The 19,317-nt window shown below is 36.3% G+C and overlaps 1 protein-coding gene across 5 annotated transcripts in view; it reads right to left on the reverse strand.

The window, feature by feature from the left end:
* Positions 1–19,317, reverse strand: part of LOC108966419 (cytosolic purine 5'-nucleotidase) — an 84,659-nt gene that overhangs the window by 45,309 nt on the left and 20,033 nt on the right. Inside the window, exon 2 of one of the 5 annotated variants that reach the window (XM_018929304.1) lies at positions 15,906–16,631. The exons of 2 other annotated variants lie outside the window; for them this stretch is intronic. In XM_018929304.1, coding sequence (XP_018784849.1) covers positions 15,906–16,195 — 290 coding nt within the window. In that variant the 5' untranslated portion in view covers positions 16,196–16,631. Of the gene's footprint in view, positions 1–15,905; positions 16,682–19,317 lie in introns of those variants that run through there. 2 more of the 5 variants (XM_018929305.1, XM_018929303.1) reach the window with 2 other exon arrangements.

Genomic DNA, 19,317 nt, shown 5'->3' on the forward strand with positions numbered 1-19,317 from the left:
GCTTAAAAATTCAGCTCTCGCTGTCGATATAACCAATATATAACCAAAATATAACCGATACATAACCAAAACTCAAATTTTTTTTCAATTCAGTAACCAGGAAGAAGAGATTTCAGCACTCATCAAAGTTTACAAAAACTGAAAGTTTGACTTGAGATTTTTTGATTTAAAGTGGGAATTTTTTGTGATATTGGTCATATAAGGGGAAAAACCAATACTTTTAACTTATGTATGTTATCATACAGTGTTTTTGACTCAAAAGAAGGTAAGTTTACAACAAATTTGGGAAAGAAAAAAATATTTTACAAGTTTAAAATGAAAAATGGAAAAACTGGTATATTGGAATTTTAAAATAAATGTTGAAGTCTGTAGACAGATCTCTTCATTAGCCACCTTTTTCCATAAGACTCGTACTCATTTTTGACCCTTAAAAATTCAACCACGTCCCTCTTCTTTTTTTGCCGACCTGAGATTCGCATAAATTATTTTTCCCTAATAAAAGATACAAATTTTCGATTCCGTAAGATTTCATCTTACTGTGATTTTTTAGTTTTCAAAAATTATCCAGCCTGGTCTATTATATAGACTCTCCGACATTTTTTTATGGTCATTAGAAACTTCGTGGCAAACTCAATGTACCCTGTTCAGGGTATAAATTTTAATCGATGGTTGTGCATAATTTATTAGAGCAACTTATTTGGAATATTTGTAAAACTTCCCTGGCATGCATGGCATGCAAATTGGCAGCATGATAAATCAAATATTTCAGATATTTGCTTCATTCGGAGACATTTTAAGGCTTCACCAACAGAAAGAGAGAATGCAGGAGAGAGAATGGGCTGGTGTTAAACTGCAAGAAAATTTATCATTTAGACTAAAAGCCGGTAAATTTAGGTGAATATTTATGTTAAATTGCATTGATAAGCTTCATAGAGATTTATATGACATTTAAAAGCCATTATAAAGCCGTTAAGAGCGCAAAATTCTGAATTATTTTACCTTTTAGAGATATAATAAATTCAACAGGAGTATTTCAAGGTCATATTGCGAAAATCTATAATTCCTTATTATTTAAATATAAATACATATGTGATTGAAATTTATGATTCTCAAGTTTTGTTGCGAAATTTAATACTTTTAGCTTCCATAGATAGTAAACTACTGCTTTAAGCCGCCTCCTTGGTTGAGAAAAGAAAAAAATAAATAAAAATAAGGATTCAAAAAAATTAATTGAAATGCTCTAAAATCTACTTTAAGAAAAAAAATTTTTGTTCGCCTTATATACTCATTATTTTCTTCGATTTTTATATTTTCTATAAATCACCTTCACCTCATCCTCCTCCTGCCTTAAAGCAAAAGGTTTCAACTTCATTATCGCTGAAGAGAAAGAGTTGCAAAAACAAAGCAAAGTTCACCGCAAATGAGGCTAATGTAATTTTTCCTAACTTGGAAAATCAGATTATGCACAAACAATTTTCAGGTAAAACATTCGCATTGAAATTTCTCACAAATTGAGAAGCAGGGAATTTTTCCTCAGGTACAGTGTGGCTTGCGGCATATGACAATTTTTGCTGGGATTTAATATTGCAACGTGTATAATTTATGCAACACCGCTGCGGGCGGCACTAGGATTTTCTAAGCAATTTCCCATGCAACAAAAAATTGTAAGTGATTTAAAAACTAGTTCGTTTGTAACTAGTCAGTAACTAGTTTACACAAAAGTGTAGTTACAGCTCTTTAGTTATTGTGATAAAGTTGGCATCGACTGTTTTATAGAACAAAAGTGATGTCGTGATTTAAAGTTCGTTTGTAACTAGTCGGTAACTACTTCGCACAAAAGTGTATTAATTGAGCTTTTTCACGGATGGGTCGAAGCTAGAAGGGACTTGCTTTTTAGGAGTCGACGTACATTCCGAAGTAAAGCCTTTTTCTGCCAGGTGCGTATTCACTCAGGCAGGAGAGCGACAATACTAGCAGTGAGTTCGCTAACTGTGCTTTCAAAATTAGTTAAGAAGTGTCTCTTCACACTAAAAATAGTAACGGGAAACTGTAAAACTCATGAGCCAGTAAAATTCTTCTCCGCTTACATCGGAGTGGAAACGAGTTGAATCTTCGTAGTAATCTTGAGTTATAGCACTGGACGTGTGGAGCTTCCGTGAATTTAATAGAACTTTTATGTGATTGCGAGACCCTTCTGAATTGAGTAGTACGGAAGAGATCTACTGAAGTACTTGCACTTAGCAAAGTTCATCCTGTCGCAATCAAAAGAGTTCGTTCTGGACATCATCCATTCATACTGTAAGGCTAAAAATCTTTTCGAACGCAAGTTCGTCAAAGTTGTATGGAAGGAGGAGAGACACTATCTCTTACATTGTCCTACTTTTGCAAGACAGAAGTTGTAATAGTGTCGGCAGTCATACCGTTGGCAAACCAGGAGACCTGGCATTATCCGCATTCTCTGATGAGCATCCTCTTACTTATATGTTTTAGGTACAAAAACGAACCGGCGTTCTAAGTTGTCCTATACTATGGTATATAGAAAGATTCGAACACTGAGGCTTTGCACTGCGACCTATGATCTATTGTGCCCTCCCCTATATCACATATGGTCCAGCATTCTGAACAATTCCAGCAGTCTGCTGAGCGCGACTAAGGTGATGTTATCACTGTTTACATAACATAGGGCCTTGAGCCTGCTCCTACAAATTGCTAGGCAATCCAGAAACAGGTCTTCTGGAATTTCCTTGCTCATGTTAGACAAGTGCTTTCTTAGCTTGCAGCTGTTTTATGATATGAGACTCCACTGCAATGCATGGTTTTGACCTCAGCACCCTCGACGCTGCCACAGAGTGGGATAGTTCGTCGCGCAGCTCATTGTCCGTTGCTAGAGCTATAGCCTTTATTCATTCATTCATTGATCATTCACACATTGATCAATGGGCAAGTGCGCATTGCTACTGAAGTAGACACAAAACCTTGTAGCTTCGATGGTTGAAGCCCTACCGAAGATTCACTTATCTTAGGTGCCCAAGCAGCTGCTCCATAAATAACAATAGGCCTTACGATCATGGTATACAGCCATCTTTTAATACATGGCTTTCAGCGCCAGGATTGCCGTCTAGGCGTCTGTATATCTTGCTAGCAAAGATAAAAGGCTTAAATAAGATCTTTTACTGAGAACTTTGTTACAATACTAGATTATTTTGAACTAGTCACAGGAGTACCAGTTTGAAACCAGTCCACATATCTCAAACAAAACCCGCCACGAGAACCTACATAACTGTTCGCCCATACGCCAACCAAAGAGGTTGGCGGCAGAATATGCAGTAGCAGGATAATGAATGCGAGTAGTAACGGGAAATTTTCAAAAACATGTGTATGCGTAATTCTTCATTTGAGTTGCAAATATTTTGCTTTGTGTTTACAAGTGAGCATGTACTTTTCGCACACACTGTGCGGCAAGCACAGATGGTTGGCATAATTCTGACAACAGTGTTGGCGGGTTGGCTGCACAGACCGAAGAATTGTTGCACAGGTAAAGCAATTAAGGCAATGACATGTAAGCGGCGGAAGGACCCAACTATATACATATGTATGTACATAAATACCGCTATAAAGATCTGCATGTAATTACAGTTGTACGAATACATCTGATAAAAGTAAGGCAAGTTGACATTCCCTAACTCTCTCAATGAAAAGCTTTAATTTTAAGCCAAACCAACTCTTCACCACCACTCGGAGGTGTACCCAGCACTACACGCACAAATGAAAAAAGATTTATTCAAGCCAGCGTCAGCTTGAGCGACTTTTATGCGACGCTGTTGCATGCCACACTGTTACGCATACCCGCATTTGCTGCAATGTTTGCGTGTCGTGTCGGGCATTGCATGCCACAAGCAGGTGTCATCCTTCATTTTCATGCATTCCTGAGCTGTAAATTTTCCGGAAAATTTTTGAGTGGCCCGCCTCGTGTGTACCGTAATTGATTGCGAATTCTTTGTACTCACGACGAGGCGCAACACGCGAAGAGCAAATGTGCAACCCCATAAGAAGTGTGACTTGAAAAAGTTTATATTTCTTTCTCATATTCAAGAAGCGTAAAAGCGTTTTTGCCACACGTACTCAAGTGCAATTAAAAGGGGGCGAAGATAATTGAAAGCGTATGCCGTAAAAAAGTTAGATATTAAAAATAAATTAGCGAACAGGAATTTATGAAATTTCTTTGGAATATAAAGCGGTTATTAGTTTCCGATCATAACAAGTGTGAACGACAGAGAGATTGCTTTTAAGGAGATGGTTCGGTTTTTAAGGATCAAAAGAAGAAACATTAACTTCCGTTGCACCGAAGCTGGACTCTTTTTCTAATGGCGTAGGCGGTTATAGCCCAGTATACATCAGTCCAGTTGTTCTTTCTATTCGCTGTTTGGCGCCAATCAGATTCTAAGCGTAGCCAGATCTTTCTCCACCTGATCCCTCCAACAGAGTGATGGTCTTCCTCTGTTTCCCCGGCGGGTACTGCGTGTGCCCGCGAAAATTCGCAATGTTGACTCATCAGTTGTTGTCTTCGCACATGCCTTTGTACCATATAGCAGGACGGGAGTAATGAGTGATTTATAAAGTGTGGTCTTTCTTTGTCGAGAGAGACTTTACTTCTCAATTTAAAGTTATGACTGTATTAGCATTCCGAGGATACCAAGGGCTTTGAATAGTTCGGACGGTAGGTGGGAAAGAGAAAGAGAGGAAGTGTGTTCAAAAAAGAGTAGAATTGAGTTGCGAAGCTGATTGCTAATGAACGAAGTTTATGTTTTCCTTCTTCTAGTCTTTTTAGGTCACCAAACACCCAAAAAACGATCAAGTTTAGGTTAGCTTCGATGAGATCACACTTAGACGACTTTGTGAAGCCAAAAAATTGATGTCTTGTGTCTGATCTTATAAGTCGTCAAACAAATTTGGCTAAAACTTTAATTGTTCTCGCGAACACAGGACAATTAAAAAGGAAGTGTCGGGGCGGAAACCTCGTTTTGCATCCACATAGTTTATGCAGCTGGCATCCGGTAGGACTGTCAACCTTATAGCGTGGACGCAGAAGGGGCAATGGCCAGTTTGAATACCAACAACTAGGGAGAGGCCAACTTTGCTAGTACAAATACCTCACTTTATCTCTTGTGATCGATCTTGGGCCAAAATAATCTTACGACGGTGCCGGTCAAGCTCCCGCGAAGCCCTGCCCTTCTAGGCGCTAGTGTAACTTTACTTGAGAGCTTCTCAGGTTTTTAAAGAGCTCTCTGGATCTTTTACGATCTGTGGCCTGGCACCCATGCCGTTTTCTCTCAAATGAAAACGAGGTTAGGCATTTCTTAACCAGCCTTGAAGGCACAGTTAGAGAGCTCATGCCTGATATCGCCACTCTGCTTTCAGAATCGTTAGTCATTTATCTGAAGGAGGAAGCACTTTGGAGCAGTATTTCTACACATAAAATCGTAAAACTTGATTGTAATATTTTTTAATAGCGTAAACATAATAATTTATAAAGGTTGGAACCAGATTGGTATCAAATTATTAACTGTCTAGCGTTAGAGAGTTACGAATCGAACATGCTATACCAGCTGTTCACGAAAGTTTATAATTTCAATTCACTTCGCAGTTTTGTTGGCTTTAACATCCCAAAGACAATCTATTGTCCCAAGACAAAACAAATATAATACTATGGATCTACCAGTAGCCCTCCACAAGAGACACAGTTATTGTCAAAATCGATCTAACGAAATGGGCCAGTCAATTGAATATTCCCTGTGGGGCTACGTCAAGTCTATGGTCAATGCCAACAAGCGAGCGACGATTGATGAACTTCGTACGAATATCGAACGTGAAATTGAAGCAGTATCGGTTAACTAATGCTCGAAAAACGTCGAAAATTGGTTTCAGTGTCTGGACTTCAGCAAGCGTCACCGTGGTGGCCATGCAAAAGAAATTGAGTTCTATACATAATGGCAACGAATATTCTTTTGTAGCGCTCTTATCCCGTTATACTTACTATGTACACGATATTGCATAAATAAAGTAATTTTCAAGAACCTCACGTCCGGAAACCATTCTTCTTTCAAGCCAATACAAACATATGCGCAATTTGGCTTTCAGCACCACAACCAGGCTTCCTTGCTTTAAATTGATCCTATAAGCCAAAAGCAGCGACCAAGCGGGCAGATTGTCAACTTACCGCTCTGACGCACCAGCGGTTACCGCGGCAAAAGCTTTTTTCGCCACTTTCTTTCATATATTTTATTTTGATACTTTAATGCCATCCGGAATGATAAATACTTTTATATTTTCGCCGACTTCGCGTTCTGCGACAAATTTGTATGCAAACAAAGGACGACGCTCCCGCAGCCGAATAGCGCAGAAGTGCACAAAAGAAAAGAGCGAAAGCATCGCAGCGAAGATGAGAGCGAGGCAAGCTTAAAAACCGGAAGTGCAGCCAGGCAGCGTGTGTACCAGAGACGTGCGCTGCCGCAGCCGTGACATGCGGTGGCGCAACCGGCAAAAGCAAACTATGCTCGAGGAAAAATAAATGGCGCAAATGAACGGAAATGGCAGAAAATCCGCATAAATATTTGCACACCTACAGCGTGTTGCATTCTTACTTGGAGAAATCACAATATTTGCTAGCAAGCTGATTGCTACGACGCGTTGTGGGTGGAGGAAGTAAGTATTAGGGCAGTGCAGCCAAAGTAGGCGTTGCTGAGAAATTGCACTTTGTTGCATAGTGTATATGTACTTTATATAGCTTTTGGTTTTCTCACAATAATCACGGATATGCGTTCTAAAACCATCTCTAAGTTCGATAAAGCAGTATTTACTTATATAAACATACTGAAAAAGGGTACTGTTTAAGTGAATACTAGGGAAGAAATATCGGAAGGACTTGCTGTGTAGGAAGAACTTTGAAAAGTGTAGCCAGGCCCTTTTGCACTTGGTATTGCCAACCGAGTGAAGGACTTCCTCTTCTTCTGCTTGCCGCGGCGTCTGCTGCGTCAAATATTCTCAGAGCTGGAGAGTTTTTATTCATTCGTACGACATTACATGAGAGTAGCCGTTGTCTTTTAATTCGCTGAACTATATCAATGTCACCGTATAGCTCGTACAGCTCATCGTTCCATCAATTGCTAATACACAAAGGACTACATATTAATTTTCCGCAGAGCCTTTCTCTCGAAAACTCGTTACGCTGACTCATCAGTTGTTGACATCGTCCAAGCCTCTACACCATATAGCAGGACGGGAATGATGAGTGACTTGTAGAGTTTGGACTTTGCTTGTCGAGCGAGGATTTTACTTCTCAACTGTGTACTCAGTCCGAAGTAGCACTTGTTTGGTGTTAACGGTTGGTGGTTCCAAGATAGACGAAATTATCTACAACTTCGATGTTATGACTGTCAACACTGACGTGGAAGCCAAGTTGTAAGTGCGATGACTGTTTGGTTGATGATAGAAGTTATTTCGTTCGTTTCGTGGTTCGTTGTCAGACAATAGAAAAGGTCGACAAACTCCAGTTTACGGCGATGGATAAAAATAACTGCTTTTTGTACCTTGAAAAGGGTATATCAATATTGCCACCAAGTTTGTAACACCCAACAGCAAATGTCAGGGCCTCTATAGGGTTTTCATGCTACATATATATAGAGATGCCCAGCGTTCCGAGCTGAGTCTATTTAGCCTTCTTAGTTTCGCCATCTACATATGTATATGCGAACTAGTCCCTTAGTTTTTGAGATATCGATTTGACATTTTTCGCAAGTCCTTTTCTGCCTAAGAAGCTACACAGTTGAAGAAACCGCCGACATCGGTTCATTATAGGATATAGCTGTCATACAAACCGAACGATCAAAATTTAGTTCTTGAATAGAGAATTTGTTTATTTGACGAGATCTCTACACGAAATGTTCCGCGAATTTTTGTTAAAAGCAAAACTGCTATAACTGAACATTTTTTCAAGAGCGAACCTCATGAGCATATTGCTGCCATACAAATAGACCGAACAAAATCAGGATAAAGAACTTTGTATACCCTTTCATGCTATATGAAACGTACTTGTGTGGGGTATTAGAGCTTCGTTAGATTTCTTTTAAGTCTATTAAATTAAGCAACCAGGAAGAGTCCACTTGTGAACAATATTCGGAAGCCACACAAAATTCTCTTTCAACAATTTTATTAATTTCGAAGCATGAAATACTTTGACAGCAAAAATGTTCTACTTTGTGTAAATACTTTCAAAAAATACTTAACTACAAATTTTCTGTATGAGAAAATCTGCGAGAATAACGAATGATTCGCTTTAGGTATGTACATACATATATACTCTATATAGAGGGAAATTTGTTGCCCACAACTTGTGCAGTAAGTAGTAACGGAAGATATACAAATTTTCCAACAAAACAACGGAGACCGTAAACACAAAGAAGATAATACAATTAAAACTGAAATGAAAATTATTTTTGGTCGGATTCGTAAGCTTTCCATTTATATTGTATTATTGTGGATGTAAATTGAATTATTGCGCAATGTTTGCTTTATAAATAAATATTGTGGAAAATAGGCTCTCACCTTGTGTAAAAATAGAATGTCGGAAATAAGGTAAAATTTATAGGGGACAGAAAGTAAATGGCGCAGTAAGAAGGTTAAGTATGAGAGGAGCTTAATTAAGATATTATGTGGGGGACTATTATGAAAATAAACTTATGAAGGAGGCATATCATTTGTATGTATGTATATGTTCGTAGGCTTCGATTTTTCTGACGATAAAAATTAAAGAAATGAAAATTGTGCTTCGTGGAGGTTCAAATTTCATACTAAAATAGTCGTTAGTCGACCGCAAGCCCAATTAACGCTTCCTGAGTTGTATTTTTTGGAAAGCTGTTCTGGTTTAAACTTCAGTTGAAGTTGTTTATAGCATCTTTAATGCTGTACTATCTCAACACCAATGAAGTATATGCATTTTAGTATAATTTCCAAAAGTTATAGGCACCTAAGTGTCTTCAAAATATATGAAATTTCAAATTTGTCAAAAATTACAAAACAGCAGAAGATCCAAGCTGGTTTTAGGTATTAGTTAGTTCTTTTAGCATTGGATAGGATATCATTGGAGTATTGCTGAAAATATTATTATGAAGGGGCAAAGAAAACTAAAACAAACTGCTAGTTGATCTGCTTCATAGGTTTTACAAGAATCCGAGAGTCAAAGCCGTCTCTAAATTCGACAGATTATTTGGAATAAGTATTCTTATTGTAATGTTTCAATACTTTAGTATCTAATGTTCATTTCGAAAAGGTTTATCAGTATTACAACGAAAGAAGTCTGCAGAAAACCAACGAAGTGTTTGGAAGAAGGAAACCGTAGAAGACGATGAGCCTTAGTTCATTTTTGTATAGCACAGCTGAAGTGAATATCTTTTATAATATTTATAACAACAAAGCTTTCTTATTATTCCAATAGATCCAAAATAAGACCGTGAAGAATTGATTCGACACCATTCGCAGCTTTATGGAACTAATTGGCGCAAAAACTGAAGCCGGTCGACCTTCACAAGCGACATCACTTTGATCTAAGAGCTCTTGAACAATTCCAAAAAGATCCAACGTTTTCGAGCCAAATTTTGTTTTGCGATGATGCCAATTTCTTGCGCAATGGATATGTTATTAAGAAAAATTCTCGCATTCGGTACGAAGAGCAACTTGAGTAGATTCAAGAGCTGCCATTTCATCCAGAAAAAACAACGGTTTAGTGTGGTTTGTGGGTCAGTGGAATCCATATTTTTCAAAAATGATGCCGGTGAGAACGTAACCGTCAAAGGTGATCATTATTGCGCCCTGATAACCGACAATTTGAAGCCTGAAATTGAAGCTTGTGATCTCGGCGACATTTGGTTTCCACAAGAGGGCGCAACTTCACACACATCGCATCAATCAATGGATTTATTGAGAGAACACTTCCGTTAGCAGATAATATCATGTTTTGGGCCGATCGATTGGTCACCACGATCATGTGATATCACGCTGTTAGACTTTTTCCTGATGAATATGTAAAGTTTTAAGTCTATGTGATCAATCTCGCTCTGACTCAGGACGTAGAGAAAAATATCACACGTGTCATTCGCGAGTTACCAGCCGAAATGCTCGAACGAGTCATCGAAAATTTAATTCAACGGATGGACCATCTGACACGTAGCAGCCAAAGCTTGAAATAGATAATCTTCAAAAAGTATATGCCAAAGAATATTCTTTCGAATAATAATAAACATTTTCCATTATATTTAAAGTTTCTGTGTTTTTTCTTCAAAAAAGTAGGGAACCTCGAAATAGATCACCTTTTATTAAAGATCTCAAGACCGCTTTAAAAATTATAAAATGCAATTATTTATATACATATATTCGATTGAAAATTACTTTAAGAAAACAAACTAGTAAACCCACAAGAGATAAAATCGTTTACTTATTCAGTTGATTGCTTTACTCGCTATTTATAATGCTCCAAGGCTTAAGATAGTACCGACGTACTTCGGACCACCGATTGCTTTCTGCGTCATTGGCTAAGATTTGAACTTCAAGTACTCGTGCCTTTAATATTTATTAACGCCACTATAGCTCATAACTGATGAAGATTAGAAGCGAGTGTATATTTCTTTTTGCTTTTCAGTTTACATTTTGAGAATTAATAGTGAATATATACTACAGGTCTATATTTAACATACACATATATGAGTATATATGCTATATTTCTACGAGGGTTGTTAAACAGTTTATACATTTGAAAAATGAAAAAATACTGCTGTTAATGTTAATAATTCCTAATAGAAACCCAGTCTAAATACTTTTTCATCCATCTATTAAGATTTCTCAAAATAAATCTTCGAGTAAGGCATGTGTGGTGTCAGGAAACCTCAAGAAGATTTCATTTTGTACATGTGTAAAACGTAAAAGGATTCACCTTTGGGAAAACCTCAGGCAGTTACCTTCTTTAAAGCTATGTATGTTTTGTATTTCAACGAAAACTTTTCTCTTTAAAATAGTTGGTGAAATTGTGTTCGAATTGTTAAACTAATTCTTCTTGCCTGTAGAATTTAAGTATCTCTATTTAACAGCAGCAGAAGTGTTGCCATTGAAGCAAAATTCTAAAGAAGTAAAGGTCATTGACTAATCAATCACCCCAGGTAGGCACACCCCAGGTTGGCACAACAATTGAAATTCAATCAAGCGCGTGCCCACGATACAGAAATGCTTCGACATTTTAATAACACCAGCGATAAGCTCGATTAATAAAATCATATATATTTTATGTACATTAGAAACTTATGCAGAAGCTTATGGGGCATTATCATCTAACATAAGAAAAAGTCAAATTTAGTGAAGTAAAACACAATCAATTGCTACTTAAGTAGCTACGCAGACCCTGAACTTGAGGCTGTCAAAGTGATAGTGCAGAAAAAAATTTTCCTGATTAGATGCCGCAGTGTGAAGATTACACAGATCGGAAACTTTTTAAAGTCGAATGTGGAAGCTCGTTAGCATTTTATGCTGTGGCAATGTATGTAATTAAAATTAACTTGAATTTTTATCTGAGAAATTAGTAGCAGTTACTACTCAGTTTTGAGATAAGAACGATAGAGAGACTAAGGAAGATATTCAGAGATAGGGAGGTAGGAAGGGAAAGAAAGGTAGAACGAGTGACTATCCTTAACAATGATGCGATTCCACTTTTACTTAAGTAAACCTCGTACTATAATTAGTATCGCTCCACCTGAGGCTGTCGCAAAGCGCACTTCTTTATTAGTGCAACGGCATAACTCATTAATTTCTCTCCAATCCCTTGGCAGCTGCGACTACTTTACGAGCTCATTTCGCAAACAAATCGCAAAGTGCGCACGAAATTCGTTTGAGAGTTGCTTGATAATTAGAATGGCTGGGCAGCAAGTGCGTGAAATATTCGCTAAAGTAAATCTTAAGTGAGGTGCATAACAATGTAGCGGAGATGAAAGTGTTGCTGGGCAGCGCGTCGGTATCCTTTTGTGGGTCATTTGGCAAAAATGTGTGTGAGCTTTAGGGAATTTGACAGGCAAAGTAAATAATTGAGTTTCATTAAATTTTCATTCAAGGCAACAAAGAGAAAAGTTAACCGGAAGTTAAAGTGAATAAATTGTGTGTATTTTGTTTTGAACGGTCTCTTTGGTGTTGTAAGCAAGCGAATTTGTCAGCGGAAATTAATGAATTTTTAAGATTTACCATTATTAAAAGGAAACGGTTTCTTATAATTGATAAATGTGGATTATAGGATTGTTTTCATTGAAGAATACTACAATAAAAGGTGGAGTTAATCTGCAAATATTTTAAGATAATCTTTTTTAACGAATATTAAGCATTTTTTTTAAATAAATATTAAGCTTTTTGCAGCCAAAAGTTTATCAACTTAAGCATTTTGGGGAGCAATTTTCAACAAGTATCGGAATCTTCATTCGACTGTATTATATTCAGAGGAAATAGTTTCGGTTATCTATAATGCAAAGTAGTTATATAGATCATATGGTCTATGCCAAATTTATTTTAAATCATTGAAGTAGTTTTTGAGATGTGAAACTTTTGGTAAAAGTTCACTAACGGGTCTGGCAATACCGCACTATCCTCTTTTCTAAATGCCAAAATTGTCAGAGAAAAGAAAAAGAGCGGCGGAGACAGTCAGAATGCGTTTGGGAATCGATTAGACTCAGTTTGGTGGGGTTTGTGGGCCGGTGGAATCATCAATACATATTTCTTAAAAAATTATGCCGGTGAGAACGTAAGCGTCAATGACGATCGTTATCTCGCTATGATAAACGACTATTCGATACCTGAAATTGAAGCTCGTGATGCATGCATATAGCACCAAAGAAAAAATTTAACCTCACACGGTTTCCCACAAATAATAAAAACTATATATGAATACATTATTGATATACATGCGCCATATTTCACACAAAACATATAAATAATAGGCGAAAATTGCATCCGTTCGATTGGCGCAAGGAGAATTTCACAAAATTTGCAATTGCCTGTGCTATTACCGAACATATGTTCGCACACGTCAGCTGTTTCGCATATCACTGTGGAGTAAATCATTTTGTGAGACAGGTGTGAAAACTGTGGCATTGGCGCAACTCAAAAATTAATTGCGATACGTCAGATGCGATGAGTCATACTTTTAACACGTCAGAAACTAAATTTTTTGATTGCTTTTTTACGAGTAAAAAACACTTCAAAGATTTAGTTAAATTTAACACGATTTTTAAGCGAAGATAACAAAAGAAAAAAAAAAAGTAAAATAACAGTTGCCACCTGTTTGAAATTTTAAAAACAATTCATTATATTACAATAAGAATTATTGCAAATAGCGAATCGAAGTAAAGTGGCTTGAGCTGGCTTACGACTGAAAAGTATTCGAGTCAAGAGTAGCCACCTGTTTAGTTTTGAGAAAATTATTATTTTGTGCGCTTAATATACAATTCCTAACAAGATTTTGGAGTGAATTGTAATAAAAAAAAATATATAGTGTTGCCATATGTTTGATATTTAATTCAATATAACTTACAAGGTAAAATAATTATTAAAAAATGATTATCGAACTAAAGTGGTTTAAAATAATTAAAGTTTAAAATGTTTTCAGAAAGGTTGCCAGCTATTTCATATTTTTAATAGAATTGATTTGAGTAATGAATATTTAATTAAAAAATGATTATCAAACTAAATTGTCTTATAAAATTGAAGTTTCGAAATTTTTTTTTTTAAGTAGGGTTGCCAACTGTTTAATTATATTTTTATTTTATTAATAAATGAATGGAATTACTAGATAATGAACGAATTATCGCAAAACGATTATCAAATGTAAGTGCACTATAAAATTGCAGTTCTGAAAATTGTTTAGTAGGGTTGCCAGCTCTTTAATTACATTATTATTAATACTTCAAAACAAAAAACATTAATAAATGGTAATAAAAGTAGTTTATGAAGGATTTCTATTGAAGATAGTTTTTGAAAAGGGTTGCCAGCAAGTTGAAAATGTAATTTACACGAGTTGATAAAATAAAATCAATATATGAGTGATTTTTATTACACGATCACAAAGAATATGTGGTAGATATCTTTAAAATTTAAAATATCCATCCTCTTCTTAACTTAGTCAAAATAAATACGGGTTAGAAAGTAAAAAAAAAGGCGCTTATAATTAAAAATACATATTTTTAAAGACCATAATAACAGAAAAAGCTTTGTTTATATTTTAAAATTAAATATTAAATATTAAGGCTTAGGTTAACTACTGGCATCAAAACGTAGTCCCTATTAGTTTAAGGGATCGTCTCAGTGTAAATCTAGAAATCGATTTATTTATGTTGCATTATCGGATAGTAAACATGCTCTCAAATTCTGAAATCGAAATTCAAATTATTATGGTCGCTACAGCGTTTCTTGTAGAAAGGCAACAGAGTGGGGAACATAGCGAATTCAATCCTTAAACGCGTTTTCTCAAAATGGTGTTTTTCAAAATGGTTTCCATTCTCAAAGGAAGAGTTTCGAAGATATCTAGATCAGATTGGGAGAGAAAATCTTTAACGTCATTTGCCATCGCGCTAGGGAAGCTTTTTTTTTTTTTTTTTGGAAAACTTTAAAACCACTGCTTCAATCTGTTGAGGTTTAGTAGGAAAAATTATTATATGTATTACCTAGAGTACAGTCAAGATCAAATCTGAGTCGGATTGTTCCATTTAAACTACGTGCTCAAACCGAAACAATAATTCTACAATGGTACAACCTTCGCGAAAACATAAAAAAAACTAAATGTGCCATCCCATTGTATATATGTGACCTGGTCTACGAAAAGGGAGCTAACGTGCGAAAACTAGTTTATGACTTTTTGGATTCTATCACGTGAAAAAGCATCTCATCTTCCATCCGAATCAACTAAGATTTTTTGACACCTAAGTCCTCTTTCCGTAGACCAGGTCACATATATGTAACCGGTGGATCCGACCACCATTGCTGTGGTATACATTTTATACGATTTCTTATACAGTGAAAATTTTATTTACGAATAAAGACGAAAACGTTTTTGTTGGTATAAGAATCCAAGGGATTGTACTTGAGATTTAATTTTGAATATCTTCATACAAATAAATTTCTTTGGAAATAATAACGAATTTAAGGCTGCTTTCTCAATGCCCGGTTACCAGCCTTTCTGTCAAGTTATTTCAGTGTATTTTTCATTCAGGAATGTTTTTTACTATCCCATCTTCTAAGTTGCTTCGAACTGGACACAGTGTGCTAAATTTTACTAAAATCGGTTCAGTAGTTTACAAGTCCATCGAGGACAAATAACGTGACACGTGATTTTTATATATAAAGATAGGTCTAGAAAGTCAAGGTAAAGGGCAAACTATATACTGGTTAGAAAATATTCGACCTCTCAAAATTACACTACATGGGAGTGTTAAAGAAATTTTGTTCAACGGATTCACTATGCTATAAAAATATTATTGCAAAGGTTTTTAATTGCAAAAAAATTATAATAATAATATGAAAAGTCTTACTTTCCCTGAATTGAGAAAAAATTTACAACTTCTTACGAAATAATAAATTTTTTCGTTCATTTGCGAAATACTGTTGTACTGTTGAATCACCCTCATCGTAGCTGATCATTATCATATATATGTATGTAGATAAGTAAATAAAAACATTATCTCAAGCACAATTTCACGAAAACAATTAAAAAATTCATTTCTTAGAATAATCAAATCTTTTTACAGATGAATTTTTGGTATCTTCTTGTTGCATAATCTTAATGTTTGATGTGTTTTTTTTTTTAATTTTTCGCCACCCACTTGACTCACCTGTGATCCAGCTCACGCTTGTAGCCATGGTAGGACGGATCGTTTTGTGAGCCAACATGCTCCTGTTGGCCGGGAACGGAGAGTGTGACTTGGGTAAGGGCCGACGCTTGGCCGTCAGCGCTGGCAGAATGCACATTTTTACCGTTAGCCAGCGTTGTTGTTTGAGACGCACTGCCATTTAGGCCAGCTGTGGTCAACGAAGACATTCTTGTTAGCGGTGTTGTAGTTGTTGTTGCCGTTGTAGGCAGGGGATTTTGAATCTCGAAGACCTCTTGCGACAGATCGGGCATAATCTTTTCACTAACTGAACAAGAAGGTTTTTGCAGGTGCTGCGTTCTTAATTTTCCCAGTACACTATCGTTACTAAATTTAGCAGCAATAAAGGTGGAAATTGCTGTAACGTGCCGCCGATAAGCGATAAACGGTGTGACAATAAAGCGACTAATTTTAAATTAATTTATTTACACGCACGCACAAGCACACAGACACAGGTTCATGTACTTGGTGTTGTCGTAGATTGGATTAACTTGTTTGTTTGTAAATATATTTCACTTGCAGTGAGTCGTCAGCAACTATCGGTTACTTATATTTATATATATATATATATATATACATACATATATGTACATATGTATGTTTGTTTGTATGAGCACTGTGAGACACGCCGTTAGCCAGCGCTGTCAGTTTTTATATTCGTTTGCCGTATGTAAATCGACGCGTCCGTCTCTGTGGATAGGTGTGGAGTAACTGGAATTACTTCGAGTATAAACTGGGCAGCAAATGCTTTTACGCTTATTAAATTGAGCGTGAAAACAATGTAAATATGTATACGTATATATGTATGTATGTATGAGTGCGTGTGTGCGCTTATCAGTGAGGTGCGCTGCTTATCAAGTGGTTGAAGAAAATAAAAAGAAATACGGATCATATGGGAGCGTAGCATAGCAATAGTAAGCTTAAATGAGTAGTATGACGCCCAACGCTCCCCACCCTTCACCCAGTTGGCAAATATAAATGCAGGTATGCATTTAAAACAAGCCACTGACAGTGGGTTGTGTATGATCATCGTTTCTACGTGCCTTCACTGAAGCTCTCTGCCACATAGATTGGCTCTCAATCTCTTTCTCTTGCTCTCTAGTAGTGTTGCCAGGTAGTTGTTAAATATTCCATTGACTCGTCGATTTATTATATTGTACTTTGAACTGCGTATATTAAGTTTGCCACGAAGTTAGTAACATACAGAATGAAATGTCAGAGACGGATGGACGGATACCCTCTCTGTCAGTCTGTATATATACCCGATTAGGCCCTCCGTTTTTGAGAAATCGCTCTGAAATTGTGCAAACATTCTTTTATCCTCAAGAAGCTGCTTACTTGTCGGAACCACCTATATTGTACTGCTATAACATATAGCTGTCATACAAACTGAACGATCAAAATCAAGTTCTTTTATGGAAAACTTTTTTTTACCTTCACGAAATTTGGCATGGATTATTTTTCAAGACAATGCAACAATCACTGAAAAAGAGTTTCAGATCGGACAACTATATCTTATATCGATCCAAATCAAAATCAAGCTCTGATATGGAACTTTGTTCAGTTTTCTAAACTCTATACCGATCAAATGTACACTAGTGGACTTGAAGACATTTTTCGCTGAATATTTGGTTATGTGAAATCTCTATGTAAGATGGGGGCCATGACCACACTCTGAGCTGCTTTATTCCAGGTAGGCCTACGATGATTCAGTTTTATCAAAAAACTCGAGTCAATGAGTGGTATAAAGCTTTCAAAGATGGTCAAAAAGTCATTGAAGACATTAGTCGTTCTGCACGACTTGCGACCTCTTCAACAGTCGTCAAATCATCATGAGGCAAGTGTTAGGGAGATGACTAGCCATCTTTCGCGAGTCTGGTCCAATGATTTCGGTCAATACTTTGGGTATGAAACGTTGAGCAAGTAAACTTGTCGCGATAAAGCTGATTTTTTTTTTCAAAAAAGGGTACCGTAGACAGATCTTTTTAGACATCATTGAGCGAATTCTGATCCCACATTCATGGAGAGCATTATGAATTAGTCAGAAGGTAAATAAGGAATTTTATTGAGACGTTTACGTGAGAACATTCGTCGAAAACGGACGGAATTGTGAAAGAACAATTCATGGATTTTACACGATAATATTCCACCATCGCATCGAATCACGATTATGACTGAATTTCAAACCAAAAACGCAGTGAATATCATCGATCAACCACCGTATTGACCAGATTTGGCAGCGTACGAATTTTTACTTGTATCCCAAACTGAAATTGTCGCTCCTGCAACTCGGTTTCGATCGGTCTAAGACATAAAACAAAATTCGGCGAAGAAGTTGAAGGTCATCGCAAAAGTGCTTATAAAAGTGTTTCAAGAACTGGAAAAATCGTTGGCATAACTGGGGGATTACTTTGAAGGCGACAAAATAAATATTGATAAATGATTAAATATTTTGTGTTTTATTCACAATTTCTCAGTACTTTTTTCACAATGTATTATAGAAGAAAGTTTTTAAGGATTTGTGGACTACAGTAGTATAGTTCTCTCGAATAAAATCCATGGTGAGTAAGAAAAAGTTTTAAATAAAAAACTCTCCTGATCAATTTTAATGCAAAATGGCATCATTGCGCTCTCCTGCTGAGGCTACTGTGCTCTCTCAAGTTTTTATAGTTTAAACGTCACAAAAAAAAAAAAAAAAAAATATACATATATATATTATGCGTTTTTATTTCTGAACTTGTTCACGCTGCATATTTACTGTAGGTGAGTTACTTGCAATTCTGCGTTTTTGTTGTTCAGAATATGGTTTTGAAATTTTTTTTAGGAAAAACAAAAGTCAGTCTTCAGTTGCCCTTAGGTTATTGTTAAATATTGGGATTTTAATTGTTTTTCGGAGGGGAAGAGTGTGCAAAATTCGCAATGACTTGCGTTAGAATAAAATTCTTTCGGAATTTCGCACTTTTGTTTTCATTAGCGAATTAATGCTTTTATCTGGCGATTTTTTGCTTCGTGAATTTTTTCCGTTTTGCTCGCTTCGCTGTTTATTTTATTTTATGCGCATCGGCACGTCACTTTATTCGCTGTTTTATTTACTTTTTGTGAGTGTGTGCGTGTGTGTGTATGTAGTTTTACTTTATTTGTCCATCAGCAGCATGCCCAACAAAAGCAAAAAACGAAACGGAAAGATATAGAAAAGAATACAATTTTGCTTCCGCAGCAAAATACAGCGCACATAGGCACACATACATACATGCATATGCCTAAGAGAAAAATTTTAACTACGCGTTTCAGCCGAAGACTTTTTTTAAATTTATTCTTGACCTATTTTTTTATCAAAAACCGCGATTCTTTAATTATTTCTTAAAAAAACAAAAAT

The sequence above is a fragment of the Bactrocera latifrons genome, unplaced genomic scaffold (genome assembly GCF_001853355.1).
Source record: "Bactrocera latifrons isolate USDA-ARS-PBARC rearing strain unplaced genomic scaffold, ASM185335v1 scaffold_16, whole genome shotgun sequence".
Lineage (NCBI taxonomy): Eukaryota > Metazoa > Arthropoda > Insecta > Diptera > Tephritidae > Bactrocera > Bactrocera latifrons.